This window comes from Papaver somniferum, chromosome 8 (genome assembly GCF_003573695.1).
Source record: "Papaver somniferum cultivar HN1 chromosome 8, ASM357369v1, whole genome shotgun sequence".
Lineage (NCBI taxonomy): Eukaryota > Viridiplantae > Streptophyta > Magnoliopsida > Ranunculales > Papaveraceae > Papaver > Papaver somniferum.
In genome coordinates this window covers 36,336,905-36,350,500 of record NC_039365.1, presented here as the reverse complement: position 1 = coordinate 36,350,500, position 13,596 = coordinate 36,336,905, and the positions used below count along the sequence as shown (strand labels likewise).

Genomic DNA, 13,596 nt, shown 5'->3' with positions numbered 1-13,596 from the left:
ATGGACCACTACGGTGATAATAAGCATGGTATTTTTTGCACAATTACAACCTGCACTGGCACACCAGGAAAGACCAAGATTTCCTACTCCGTCAAACGAGAAAGTCTACGAGAAAGGAAAATTCACGACCCTCGAAAGAACATTCCAGAACCCCCCACCTCCTTCCCTAAAATAATTATACTCCTCCTAGAACCGTCTCCCCACTCTTTATAACCTAAAAAAAACCACATTAACACCTCCACAAAAACTCTGAAAAACCCATCGTCTGCTCTCTTCAAACCACCTCTTTCTTCTTTCACAGCGCCACCACCACCACCTCCGTCCATGGCGGAAGAAGCGAAAGCGAAAGGAAACGCCGCTTTCTCTAGCGGCAATTTCACAGAAGCAATCAAGTTTTTCACAGAAGCAATCGAATTAGCACCAACAAATCATGTCTTATACTCAAACAGATCAGCAGCATACGCATCGCTTCATCAATACACTGAAGCTTTAACAGATGCTGAGAAAACTGTTGAAATTAAACCAGATTGGAGTAAAGGGTATAGCAGATTAGGTGCTGCTCAAATAGGTTTGGGTAATTTTGATGAAGCTATTTCGGCTTATAAGAAAGGTTTAGAAATTGATCCAAACAATGAAGGGTTAAAATCTGGTTTATCCGATGCACAAGCTTCTGCTACGTCTAAATCCAGATCGAGTTCGAATCCGTTTGGTAAGATTTTTGATAGACCTGATTTATGGGCTAAGTTAATGGCTGATCCATCAACGAGGATGTACTTGCAGCAGCCTGATTTTGTTCAGATGATACAGAATATTCAGAAGAATCCTGATATGGTGAATTTGTATATGAATGATCAAAGAATGATGGCTGTTCTTGGGGTTTTGTTGAATATTAATATGAGAACGGCTAACCCTGATGAGATGATGGAGAAGGATGGTGATATGGGATTTAAGGCTGCTGAGTCTGAGTCCAAGATTCTGCCTGAGAGGAAGCAGCCGCCGTCTCCACAACCAAAACAGAAGGAGCCTGAGCCGGAGCCCATGGATATTCCTGATGAGGAGAAAGAAGCTATGGAGAAGAAAAAAGAGTCCTTGAAAGAGAAGGAACTTGGTACTGCTGCTTATAAGAAGAAAGATTTTGAGACTGCTGTTGAGCATTACACAAGAGCTATGGAGCTTAATGATGAAGATATTTCTTTTATTACTAATAGAGCTGCTGTGTACTTGGAGATGGGCAAGGTATGATGATTTCTTATTTCTTGAATTGTCCCTTAATTTTGTTAGAGTTGTTTATTATTTTGTTTGCTAGGGTTAGCTAATTCTAATGGTACCTTGATAGTGTGTATGTTTTAGGGTCTAATGTAGACTTTTTAAGAGGTGGGTGGATGGTGTTAAATGTCTTTTGTTGGGGTGTTATATGTACTGGAAAACTCACTGAATATGGTTTGAGGGTAGGGAGTAATGATCAGGTTATCTGTTCAGTGGATATATGACTTAGTTGAGATGGTGAGGAATTTGGTAATGGGGTTGAGAAACTTATAGAAGTAACAAAATCTACACTATAGATAGATGTTGTCTTATGTGTTATGTGAATGTGGAATTGTATTGTGGTGTTAGGTTATGTTGGGAATTATATTGGGAATTATGCTTTAGATCAAACACCATGAAAGATGTAAAGGACAGGGGTTTGTATAAGAGCGAATCACTTCAATTGGAAGTGCGTGTTGAGATATGTATGAAATATTATTTTCATTTGGGTTTGATTTGCCTTTGGGATTCTTATCATCACTAATTGGTTTCCTATTAGGAGTAGTTTTCTGGGACTGCACCTGATGATACTAGAGTCAGTCTAGTTAGCCACATTGTTGTTTTGTTGCTGAAAATTATTTTCATTTGGGATTCTTAACATCACTGGACCGTATCTTCTGATATTAAAGTCAGTCTAGGTAGCCACATTGTTGTTTTGTTGCTGATTTGTGAATATCACGGTTGAACAGTTGATTTGCTAGTTAACCACCTTTTAGTGTCAATGTTGGATCGTATTAGTACACTGAACATTTAAAAAAAATGTCTACTACATTTGTTTATATTTTTTTGGCTGCTAATTTGTGTAAGCTTGTACTTCTGCTGAGATGTCTGTCTTATGAAGAAAATGTCTTTTGAGGTTCATATGTTCTGCACTTAATGGTGCATATGTTCTGCTTTGTTTGCTTCTTCTAGTTGAGTAACAATATGAAAACTTTTTTTTTTTTGCAGTATGAAGAATGCATCAAGGACTGTGACAGAGCTGTTGAGAGAGGAAGGGAACTCCGCTCTGACTATAAGATGATTGCAAGGGCGTTGACTAGGAAGGGGACTGCTTTCGTGAAGATGGCAAAAACCTCACAGGACTATGCTCCTGCAATTGAGGCTTTCCAGAAAGCTCTTACCGAGCATCGCAATCCTGATACACTGAAAAAGCTTAATGAGGCCGAGAAAGCCAAGAAGGATTTGGAGCAGCAAGAATATTTTGACCCTAAGTTAGCTGATGAAGAGCGTGAAAAAGGTATGCTGTTTCCCTCTCTATTTGGTTGTAATATCAGTTCTGCGGCACTTGTTAAGATGAATTGCTATTTAGACTTAAGCAACTGGATTGTATTTAATCGACGATCCTAGTATCTGTTCCTCACATATGCTCAGTTCTCTGTTCTTTCCACATTTATGGCTACACTCTGTCAGTTGAATCTCATGCTCAGATCTCTGTTCTTTCCACATTTATGGCTACACTCTGTCAGTCGAATCTCATTTTGAAGTTTTATGTGTTGGTCTGCAGGTAATGACTTTTTCAAGCAGCAAAAGTACCCCGAGGCTGTAAGTCACTATACTGAAGCCTTGAGAAGGAATCCCAAAGACCCAAAGGTATTATTGTCTTTTGATTTTAGTTTTCTGGAAGGGTTTCTTAAGTGCGTATTGGTTCAGCTTGTGACATTTGTTCTGTTCTAACACAGGTATATAGCAACAGAGCAGCATGTTACACCAAGCTAGGAGCCCTACCCGAGGGTCTGAAGGACGCGGAGAAGTGCATTGAACTTGATCCAACATTCCCCAAGGGTTACACCAGGAAAGGAGCAATCCAGTTCTTCATGAAGGAATACGACAAAGCACTAGAGACATACCAAGAAGGACTAAAACATGACCAAAATAACCAGGAATTGATGGATGGTGTAAGAAGGTAGAATACTTGGTCCTGCGGATATGATTTTTATTTTTGAATATTGAAATACCAAATTGCACTTCTTAATAATCATATATAAGTTGCATTCTTAAGTTGATGTCTTGGAATGTTCCTGCAGATGTGTGGCACAAATTAACAAAACGAACCGCGGTGATATCAGTGCTGATGATTTGAAGGAGAGACAGGTGAGAAGATCTGTTCTTTCTACCTTCTTTTGTAATACAGTAGTCATCTCTAGAAAAGAGATTACTCGCAAGTACTTCCAGCTTTCAGTTTAGATAACAGTTGTGCTATTTTATATTGTGCAGGCCAAGGCTATGCAGGATCCAGAGATCCAGAACATTCTATCTGATCCAGTCATGAGACAGGTATGTGAACCGTCAGCAATTCCATCTGACTTAACTGAACTGAAGTTTCTCATCATCTGCTAGATTTGCACTTAACATGCTAGATGATCTTAAGGGGCTTGTATAGATTCACATCCAGTGTATTGAATTTTTTTTAGGCATCTGGATACATCTCTTTGAATGCTTGTTTCAAAGTGGTCACTTAGTAGATGCTATAGTAAATCAGAGTTGATGTTGGTCTTTGTCAAAGTGAGACAAAAAAGTGGCACCTTATATTCTCTGAGACAGGCTTTACAATGTTTTTCATTGACATAGGAGCTTGTTGTCTGTGTATGACAGGTGTTGAGTGACTTCCAAGAGAACCCTAATGCTGCACAAAGTCATCTGAAGAGCCCTGAGGTCATGGAAAAGATCCAGAAGCTGGTCAGTGCAGGGATCGTTCAGATCAAGTAAGTGGACAAAGTGGACAGAAATGGAAAAGGGGTGGTGACGAAGATCACAGAAGTATTCACAGAAGTAGAACGGATAGTGAATTTACTTAAAATTGGACATGTTAGGGTTTCAGATTTGTGTGCTTTTTTTCTCTTCTTCTTCCTAAGTAATATCCATTGGTAATAGTGGAGTCCTGATTTGATTTAATGTCTTTCTTTGCTCCCTTCTTTGGTTACTTGCGAATTTTGATTCGTTGTTAGTTTTATCATATCTCAACTTAACTTTCTTCTGCTCAGCATCGCTCCCTTCTTTGGTAACTTGCAAATTTTGATTCGTTGTTAGTTTTATCATATCTCAACTACTTTCTTCTGCTCAGCATCTAGATTTGTGGACTTTACAATTCCGGAAAGTGTGGGCGAGTCTCACTAGACCTGGGTTCCCGTAAGATTGATGTTTTGTGCTCACTTTCCTCCAACGCCAAGTTCGGCTTGGCTAGGAATCCATTTTGGTGCACACTCCAAAATGTGAATTCACGTGCATCGGAGTAATGATTTTCCATGTAAAAAGTGTGACAAGAGGAACACTGGTGGATTTTTGTCCCGGTTCATCTCCTTGACATCTGCTTTTCAGTACCCAAACAATAATACAAGTACAAAGAGTTGCGTACAACCATCGTGTTAGGACCGTGAGATCATGCCGTTATCATCACAAAATCTTTCAACTTTTGTAACGCTCAAGTAAATTTAAGAGTCGAAACGACGAAAAACTTTTACGTCTTTCTCACTAATTTCAACTAAAGCCTTTGATCAAGGTCCAACTCGGATAGGTTATTTGGAGATTACTCCTTCTCCTTTCAAATTGCAAATCTGTACTCCTTTTCTTTGACAAGCAAAACTTGCCCCTTAAAAATCCATTGCATGTATCCAAATATAATTGAAGTATTAATGCAGTTATGCGCCATATTTCTAGGGTACGTGAACCGAGTTTGACGATTGGAGAGAATTTAGCCTCAATTACTACTATCATGCAATCAACTTTTTCCTAATCATATTTTGGTTCGAAAGTTAAAAAGAGTCGTCTGCTATAATTTTTCTTTTTTTCTTTTTCATAACCCTTCATTTTACTCATACTACTTCAATTATAAATACATTCATCGAGTTTTCAGAGGGAGAGGGAAAAAGAGATGGGTGAATCAAATTCATCGAACATGTTGCTGTTATTATTGGTTATGGCCATGGCAACGATGACGAATGTTTGTGCTCAAGGAAATCCTGATGGTTATAATATAAAACATAATTATAGTGATGCTTTAAAGAAAAGTATATTGTTTTTTGAAGGACAAAGATCAGGGGAACTACCATCTTCACAGAGATTAAAATGGAGAAAGGATTCTGCTCTTCATGACGGAGATGATGTCGGTGTAAGTATTTCTTTCTTTTCTTTATGGGGTTGATTGCATTTTCATTTTGAAAATTAAAGCAAAAAATAAAAATGCAAAAAATAAATGCGACGCCTGAGAGCTTCGAACCTCTCGCGGGGAAACCCCATGTACTTAGCAGGCACACGACTTAATCTCCTCTGGCTAGCAGCTTGGTATAACATCTAGATGCACGAGAATCAATAGCGTGTGAAATAGAAACAATTTTGGTCATTAGTCATTGGACTTCCCATACATGGCTAAAGAAGGATGAAATTTATGCAGGTGAATTTGGTTGGAGGTTACTACGATGCAGGTGACAATGTAAAGTTTAACTTTCCCATGGCATTCTCAACAACAATGTTGGCATGGAGTGTGATAGAATTCAGCAAGTTGATGGATACAGAGCTGAAATATGCATTAGAAGCAGTTCGATGGGGAACAGACTACTTACTGAAGTGTACTACTAACCCGGATTTGATCCATGTTCAAGTTGGTGATCCATATGAAGATCATAAATGTTGGGAGAGGCCCGAGGACATGGATACGCCTAGAACAACGTACTCCATCAGAAAAGACATGCCAGGGTCTGAAGTTGCGGCGGAGATGGCTGCTGCCATGGCTGCAACTTCAATTGTTTACAAGAACATCGATCCTGTTTATTCGGCTAAGCTTCTAAAAAGAGCTATCATGGTACGTATGAATTCACATATTTTTTATTTGTAAGATCAAATATATATTGTTCAAATAAATTTCGTAGACAAGTTGATCAATGTTTTATTTGTCCGGGTGTTAATACAGGTATTTGAGTTTGCTGATAAATACCGTGGATCTTATAGTGATAGCCTTAAAGAATGGGTTTGTCCTTTCTATTGCGACTATAGTGGTTACCAGGTAAGCTTAACGCACATTTCATTGCTTCAAACGCCCATACACCGTTGCTGAGTTTTTTATTTGCGCCGGGCACACTTTGCAGGATGAACTGATATGGGCAGCAGCATGGTTGCACCGCGCTTCAGGCAAGCGATTTTACTGGAATTATGTGATGAGCAATAACCATTACTTGGGAAGAATATCAGAATCCCGTGTGAACCAATCCAGTTCTCCATTTTCAACATCAGAACTGGGTCTTAACAAAGCACCACGTTCTCCTTTTTCAAAGTTTCGAGAAGCAGAACCCGGTTCGCATAAAAGTGGTGGATATGGTAAATATGGAGTAAGAGAACCTAATGGTTTATACAGTGGTGGTGGTATTTTTGCTGAATTTGGATGGGATGCCAAATTTGCCGGAATTAACATATTCTTTTCTAAGGTATGTAAATGATTAGCTAATTCATCAGCAGTATTCTGATTATGCTTAATCTCAACCTAATCATTTTTTGTTAAATATTTGTAGATGCTTATGAAGGGTGAAGAGTACTACGTTGATCCGTTTCGATCCAATGCGAATAAGTTTGTGTGTTCCATTTTACCAGAATCACCATCCAGAAGTGTCGAGTATTCACCAGGTTTGTATCGTTGCTAATTGCTATGCTTAAAACACCGGCAGGCCAATGCCAAACTTGTATAAACTGTAAACTAATGTTTGTGCACATATGTGTCAGGTGGGCTACTATTCAAACCAGGAGGGAGCAATATGCAACATTCAACAGCTCTTTCATTTTTACTCCTAATCTATGCTCGCTACTTGAAACATGGAAGTGATATCATCCATTGTGGAAATAATGTTTCTGCCACTTCTTCCAGGCTTATTGAGCTCGCCAGGAACCAGGTATTAACTTAGGACCCCATCAAACCATCTAAAAAACGGATTTGAAACTGACAAGTAGTCCCTCAATTCCGTCCCGTCTTAGTAACTTGTTCCCGTGAAGGGGCAAGGGGCTTGTTGTAAACGGCCATTACCACAAGGCCGACGGGAAACAAATATTACACGCCATTACAGTTTTTGCTTGAATTACCTTAACGATGTTTTATACAGTAAATTGAGAGTGTAGTTGTAAAAGCAAAACAGGAACAACTGAAAAACATAAAAACCAAGCTATTTGTTTTAGGACCCATTTGATTTTGTTATTGGTCTATGTCCATGGGCCATGACCATCATTTTGCACATTATTGAAAGAACTCACCTGAAACCTGTTTTGAGGCATACTTACTTATTATCCCATCTAGGGTGGTTTTATAAGGGATGTCTAAAGGTAGTGCAATTATCTATATATCCTTAAACAATTTAATTACTAGAGTACCCTTATCCTCAAAAACCTAAAATCAAAAATCAAGATAACCTTTAAACTTAAACATCTTGGACTCCAATTCAATCAATCAATCAATCAATCAAGGAAACACGAATCGAAGTGAGCGATGTTGGAATGCGATATCCAAATCTCAATGCTCTTATACATATTTTAGAATGCATTTGTAACAAACCCATCTTGTTTTTGATTGATTTTATTTTGTTTGATAGATAAAATATGATTTCAAAGATGAAATTAGGGTTTTTAGAAGATCAATTTTGAGCCGAACCTAGTATATGATTTAGAGAAACACTATATTCGGCTAATGCGATTTTGCTAGATCTTGTTCGAATCAACAGAACCTAAATTCATCAGTTACAGAGTGAAGTTCGGCTGATAACTTGTCAGCCGAACCTCAGTTTTTTGAAAATACACCTAGATTCGGCCAACAAGGATTTTGTTCGAATCAACCGAACCTAAATTCGTGAGTTACAGAGTAAAGTTCGGCTGATAACTTGTCAGCCGAACCTCCGTGTTTCGAAAATATACCTAGGTTAGCCGAACTGTTCATCTGGTCAGTAGATCTGGGTTTTAAAAATTCAATTTTTTGATAGATTCAACCTATAAAAAGGACATTAAACCTCGTATAGAAGTCTACCCCTGATTTGAATCACACATTTTGGTCACTTCTAATCACTAAAATCTCAAAACCCGAGTTTTTTTTCACTTCTTCTTTTTCCTCTCAACATTTTTAACTCTCTCACATAAATTTGATTTATTTACTAATTAACACTAATAATTTATTTTTTAATCAATTCTTAAAATTCCTAATTAATCAAATCTAATCATAATCATTAACACTAATTATGTAAAGGTAGTTATGCCATTATAAAAAAGGATGAATAAGGGGTGAGGTTGTTTTTTATTTAGTGATCCTATTTTGGTATTATTTAGTATGCCTCAAAAAATCCAGTATGCCTCAAAACAGGTTTCCTTCTACGGACAAAATCCATTTTAGTTCGGAGTTTTGGGTCATGGCCTATGCAAGCTAGGCCCATGTACATAAGCATCATTTACGATCATTGTAGGATCAAATTAAGTTCCAATCTATCCATTCTAATGTAAGTTTTGTAATCGGATGCTAAAAGATGTCAACAAATAACTATTTAGTTCAGAGTAATTTTTACTGTGCAATTTTTATCGTGAACTGTACTAACCCTTTAAAATCTTACAGGTTGATTACATTCTGGGAAGCAATCCAATGAAAATGTCATATATGGTTGGGTATGGCCAAAAGTATCCACAAAGGATACACCATAGAGGATCATCATTACCATCCATTGATCAACATCCGAATCGTATTGCTTGCAGTGATGGAACTCCTTACTACACAACAGACGAATCAAATAGGAATCCATTAATAGGAGCCGTTATCGGTGGGCCTGATATGAATGATGTATACGCCGATTCAAGAGCTCAGTTCGTTAATTCAGAGCCCACTACTTATATAAATGCACCCCTTGTGGGTTTATTAGCCTACTTTAAGGCTCGTCCAGTTAGGTAGCAGTTTCTTAATTTTCATTAATCAATCTCATCAAAAAATTGTAAATTAAATTTATTCAAATAATTGTAATTGAAATAATCATGTTAAGAATTGACTTAGCAGTAGACTGGATTCTCGTCGACTTTCCTTCGTGGAAGATGAAGATGAGAGACAATCGCGAGTTCGATTATCACCTGTTCTAGGACAAGTGTTATTGACTTAAGAATGTGAGCTAATCTGTTGCGGTGAATTTGTACGCTGGTTATAGTCTTAATTTTTAGTTTCTGTATAATGACGCTTGTCTTCATTTACGAGTAACTAAGTAATAATAATTCAGGCTTTGTTGATGTTTATTTTAAATTTATAATTCTCTTTTTGTTTACCAAACAATTGTATTAATTACCAAAATTGTCATTGTCAATTTACAACCAAAGCAACAAAAAAAAAAAGAAATCCAATAATGATTCAAGAAACAAGAAAAAAACTATACAAATCTATAATAAGCTTGAGCACGATTCTCTAAAAAACTTAGAAGTGACATCTAGACTCATATAAACAATTCTGACCACTACCAAGACCTCCACCCCTCTTTTCTAACTTATCAACAACAAAGCTTGTCTCTCTGTAACCATGTCTGGTTTTTTCTTCTTCCGTAATCCTAAATTATATTAATAATAACTGCCTGTTTTCAAGGATGACTCGGTTCAGAGAGAATACAATTTTAATTTTAGTAAATTCAAGTAAAAACAATTACAACTTCCTAATAATATAACAATTACAGACTTTAATTCCATGAAGATATCTAACCGTTCTATGTTGATTTTTGTGATTTAGAAGTTACATCAACAGTAGCAGAACAAGTTTAAATGGGTTGGTTTGGATTGAAATTAGCTCATCCAAACCACATAAAACTCTACAATCAGTAGTGATGTAATTTGGTTGGAGGTTACTACGATGCAGGTGACAATGTCAAGTTTAACTTTCCAATGGCATTCTCAACGACAATGTTGGCATGTAGTGTGATAGAATTCAAGGTGTTACAAGTACAAACACCAACGAAGGCACGTCAACAAACTTCAACGAAGAGCAAATCATTTAGCAAGGAAGCTTAAACTTGCTCAGAAGACCGCTGAGGTATGTAGGATTTTATCTTCGTCTAAGAAGTTAGTTTCCAAGGATAAACCAAGACCATTAGAGAAGAAAGTATGGTCAAGTCGTTTTGATATACATAAGTCTGTGGATTCCTCTCAAGAGGAAAATGGTGGACAAATTGTTGTTCATCGCAACACAACTTGATTGTGTTGTTTGAAATCTTTTCTCATGTGCCTGATCAAAAGGGACAATGATTTTGTACCTTTCAGGCTTTAGGAAAAGTTTTGTTTATCTTTTCTTATCTTTTCTTTTTTTTTTTCTATCAAAAGAAAGGGTACTATCGAAAATTCTACTCTTCATAGGGTTGAGAGTTGGTAGTGTATGAACCTGTTAAAAGGTTTCGAAACCCTACATTCCTTTCTCCTTCTCTGAAACCTCTTTTAATCTCAAGACTACCTGCTGAGCAAATTGTGATTTTATCTCACAAACCCATACGTTTATGGATACTCCAAGCATGATGTCTTCTGATGGAAAAGATGTTAATATGATTTTTAAGCCATCAATCACGAAGGAAAAAGAAAAATCTCCATTATCTCCAACATTGAAAAGGAAAAGAAGGAATGTGAGGAAGCCAAGAGCCGTTCCTTCAAATTCTTAGAAGTTTTCTGATGTTCTTGATGTGTTGAAGGAGATGCGAAAAGAGATTCAACAAATAAAGGCTTTTGTGTATAAGACTCATGAGCTTCAGAAGGCCCTGGTTCGACAACATCAGCTAGGAAGGTTTATTTATATAAACTCCTATCTTAATGAACCTTATGTTCCAATGGCGGTTGACGACAAGGAGTTCAGGGACGATAAAGAATTCTTTAAAGGTCTTATTGCCTAGTAAATCTTCTATTTTTCTTGTTTTTCTTAGAAGAATAACTAGAGTTTGGAATAGCCATTATTGTGATTACACATAGCCATGTCTAACGTTTTCATCTTCATGTTTTTAGATTTATTGGTTTAAATTCTGAAAGTGTTTGGAAGATGATTTTTGCAGTATTAATCTTTATGGTTTCATATATTGCAATACTGTTATGGGATATGTGTGTTTACGTCCGTGAACTTGATTATCTCATACTTTGTCAAAAATAAAGTCGTTCGTGAGTTGATATGTATGTATTGATGAAAGAATGAATTGACTTTTGACAAATACAAAAGTTAAGCCTATTATGTCAACTTTTGATAGAAGATAGGTTAAAATCTTTTGTGTTCAAGGATTATGTCTATTGGATGTCATTGTGCAAATGATGATGGAAAATAGAATGAGTCCTTGATTATTCCACGGTATTAGGTCGATCTCCGATCCACAATTTGTGTACATACTGTGATGTTCCATAAGGTGTCTTATGTTGAGCTCTATCGACTGAGTCATTGTTTTGGCATAGTTGTTGTTCCATGAAATACTTTTTGTCGAGCATGACCAATTAAATTGATTACTTTTGTGATTAGTTTGGTTGTATATTTCGATTAGATTAATTATGGGTTTTCTTGTAATTAATCTAATTGAGTGTTTTTAAGTCTCCATAAGTTTACTTGTGTTGAGCATTTCCGATTATGTTAATCATGGGTTCTCTTATGATTAATTTAATTGAGTATTTTGGATTCAAATTCATACTTGTATGTGATTTGTTATGTCCAAAGAAATCCCTCTTTTCTTTTTTGAAATTAAGGTCGCTCTTGTTGTTCTTTCGGGAATGACATATTATGGGGGAGAGTTCTTAATTGAACTTGTGCTTAATTGCTTAATATTATAGGGGTTATCTTGTATCTTTAAACTCCTTGATGAATGCATTTAGTTTCGGCTTTATGATTGCATCTAAATAAGATGATATATGCTTTCTTTTGGTCATGAAATGTCTCTTTTGGAAATTTCATTAGGATCCCGTTCTTGTACCTTTGCCAATTTTATTGACAAAAAGGAGGAGAATTAATATGTAGTTCACACTACAAATACATATGATTTTCGGATCATTATGTAAGGGGGAGTGGTTTCCATGTGAGATGGAGTATTGACAAATGAGGAGTGACATATCACCATAATATTGTTGTTAAAGTTGTGATACAATTAAACTTTGAAGCTGTGTAATGATACTATGACACTGTATAACAATGATTGAGAACTCTTGTTTTCTCGTTGTTATAGCTACGGATTTTCAACAACGATAATGCTAAACTTACAACCTTTGGGATCATTGGAGTACTTGGAAGTGACGAAGATTTCGAGTAATGTTGAAGATTAGGCATGTGGAATATGATCTACAAAAGTTTATTTATATATTTTTTTGTATTTCATATGTATTGATAGTTTTGTCACTAAAATTAACAAAGAGGGAGATTGTTAGAGCATTGCTCGGTCAAACTCGAATGCGTTGCTATCTCAAGCATGTTTGTCAATGTTATTAATCAAAACTATAAGTCTTGATTTCTAGTCTACTATAGCTAAGGTCTCGTACTAGGATAGAAAGTGTAGTTGAGATCAAGAACTCCATGGCACTCATCATACAAGACGAAGGACTACTCAAGGAACTGGTGGATCTTCATCGACTAAAAGGTATGTGGAGACTTGAACTTATCTATCACTCAAAAGTCTATTTATCTCCTATCTTGAGACAAAAGTCGTTTTGCTGTATAGACTTAGATTATACACATTTGGTATTTCGAGCCGAGTTTACCTCGCCTATCTACTTCTCGAAATATGTGTTGGTAAAACTTTCGCTTTAGCCAAGTTCATCTTTACCTAGTGACGAAAGTCATGTTATGTTTCAATCACTTTGAAAATTTCTCTGACGAAAAATGGTTTGTGAATAACAACTATATAACGTTCTCTGAGAATATTTCAATGATTGAAATGAGAGTTTAGACTATATAACCATTTGGAGGATATAAGCATTGTTATGGAAACACATATATGTATAAGTCTTTATTGCTTGAACCAAAGTTTGTGAACTTTGTTGATTAAGTGAACCGGAGTAGTGCGTGAGCTAAGTACGTGAACTCAGTCCGCAAATCCAGTCCGCGAACTGGCGAAGTTCTCAAACCCGAGAATTTCTGTTGGAGTTTGTGAACTCCATCCGGGAACTTAAGCCCGCGAAATTGAGTAGGTTATGTCTAAAAATGATGTTTAGTGAACTTATCTTTATAAACTAAGGAATGCACTTTCAAACCGTGGCTATAAAGTTCATGAAACGATTCATGTGAATCAAATCGTTTTTGCTTCAATTGTGTCTTGTGTAGTACATGAGATTTCCTTGCAATTGAACAACTCTCTAACTAGTTCA

The 13,596-nt window shown here is 36.6% G+C and overlaps 2 protein-coding genes across 2 annotated transcripts; both read left to right on the top strand.

Annotated features, from left to right (window-relative positions):
* Positions 1–214: 214 nt before the first annotated feature.
* On the top strand, positions 215–4,285 carry LOC113306520 (hsp70-Hsp90 organizing protein 3-like). Its single transcript, XM_026555451.1, has 7 exons — positions 215–1,236; positions 2,254–2,542; positions 2,810–2,895; positions 2,985–3,208; positions 3,330–3,396; positions 3,520–3,579; positions 3,898–4,285. Exons 1-7 carry the CDS (start codon positions 325–327, stop codon positions 4,009–4,011), a joined length of 1,752 nt encoding a protein of 583 aa, XP_026411236.1. The 5' UTR covers positions 215–324; the 3' UTR covers positions 4,012–4,285.
* A 948-nt stretch (positions 4,286–5,233) lies between these two features.
* Positions 5,234–9,452, top strand: LOC113305409 (endoglucanase 4-like). Its single transcript, XM_026554452.1, has 8 exons — positions 5,234–5,410; positions 5,693–6,100; positions 6,209–6,301; positions 6,384–6,456; positions 6,631–6,719; positions 6,804–6,915; positions 7,012–7,178; positions 8,873–9,452. Exons 1-8 carry the CDS (start codon positions 5,234–5,236, stop codon positions 9,200–9,202), a joined length of 1,449 nt encoding a protein of 482 aa, XP_026410237.1. The 3' UTR covers positions 9,203–9,452.
* The last annotated feature ends 4,144 nt before the right edge of the window (positions 9,453–13,596 follow it).

Excerpts from the sequence above, each read along its gene's own strand:
- LOC113305409 (XM_026554452.1), top strand. The coding sequence starts at position 5,234 with ATGACGAATGTTTGTGCTCAAGGAAATCCTGATGGTTATAATATAAAA. Across the intron at positions 6,720-6,803 it reads TTAACATATTCTTTTCTAAG|ATGCTTATGAAGGGTGAAGA; the intron begins GTATGTAAATGA and ends AAATATTTGTAG. Across the intron at positions 7,179-8,872 it reads TTGAGCTCGCCAGGAACCAG|GTTGATTACATTCTGGGAAG; the intron begins GTATTAACTTAG and ends AAAATCTTACAG.
- LOC113306520 (XM_026555451.1), top strand. The coding sequence starts at position 325 with ATGGCGGAAGAAGCGAAAGCGAAAGGAAACGCCGCTTTCTCTAGCGGC. Across the intron at positions 1,237-2,253 it reads TGTACTTGGAGATGGGCAAG|TATGAAGAATGCATCAAGGA; the intron begins GTATGATGATTT and ends TTTTTTTTGCAG. Across the intron at positions 2,896-2,984 it reads GGAATCCCAAAGACCCAAAG|GTATATAGCAACAGAGCAGC; the intron begins GTATTATTGTCT and ends GTTCTAACACAG.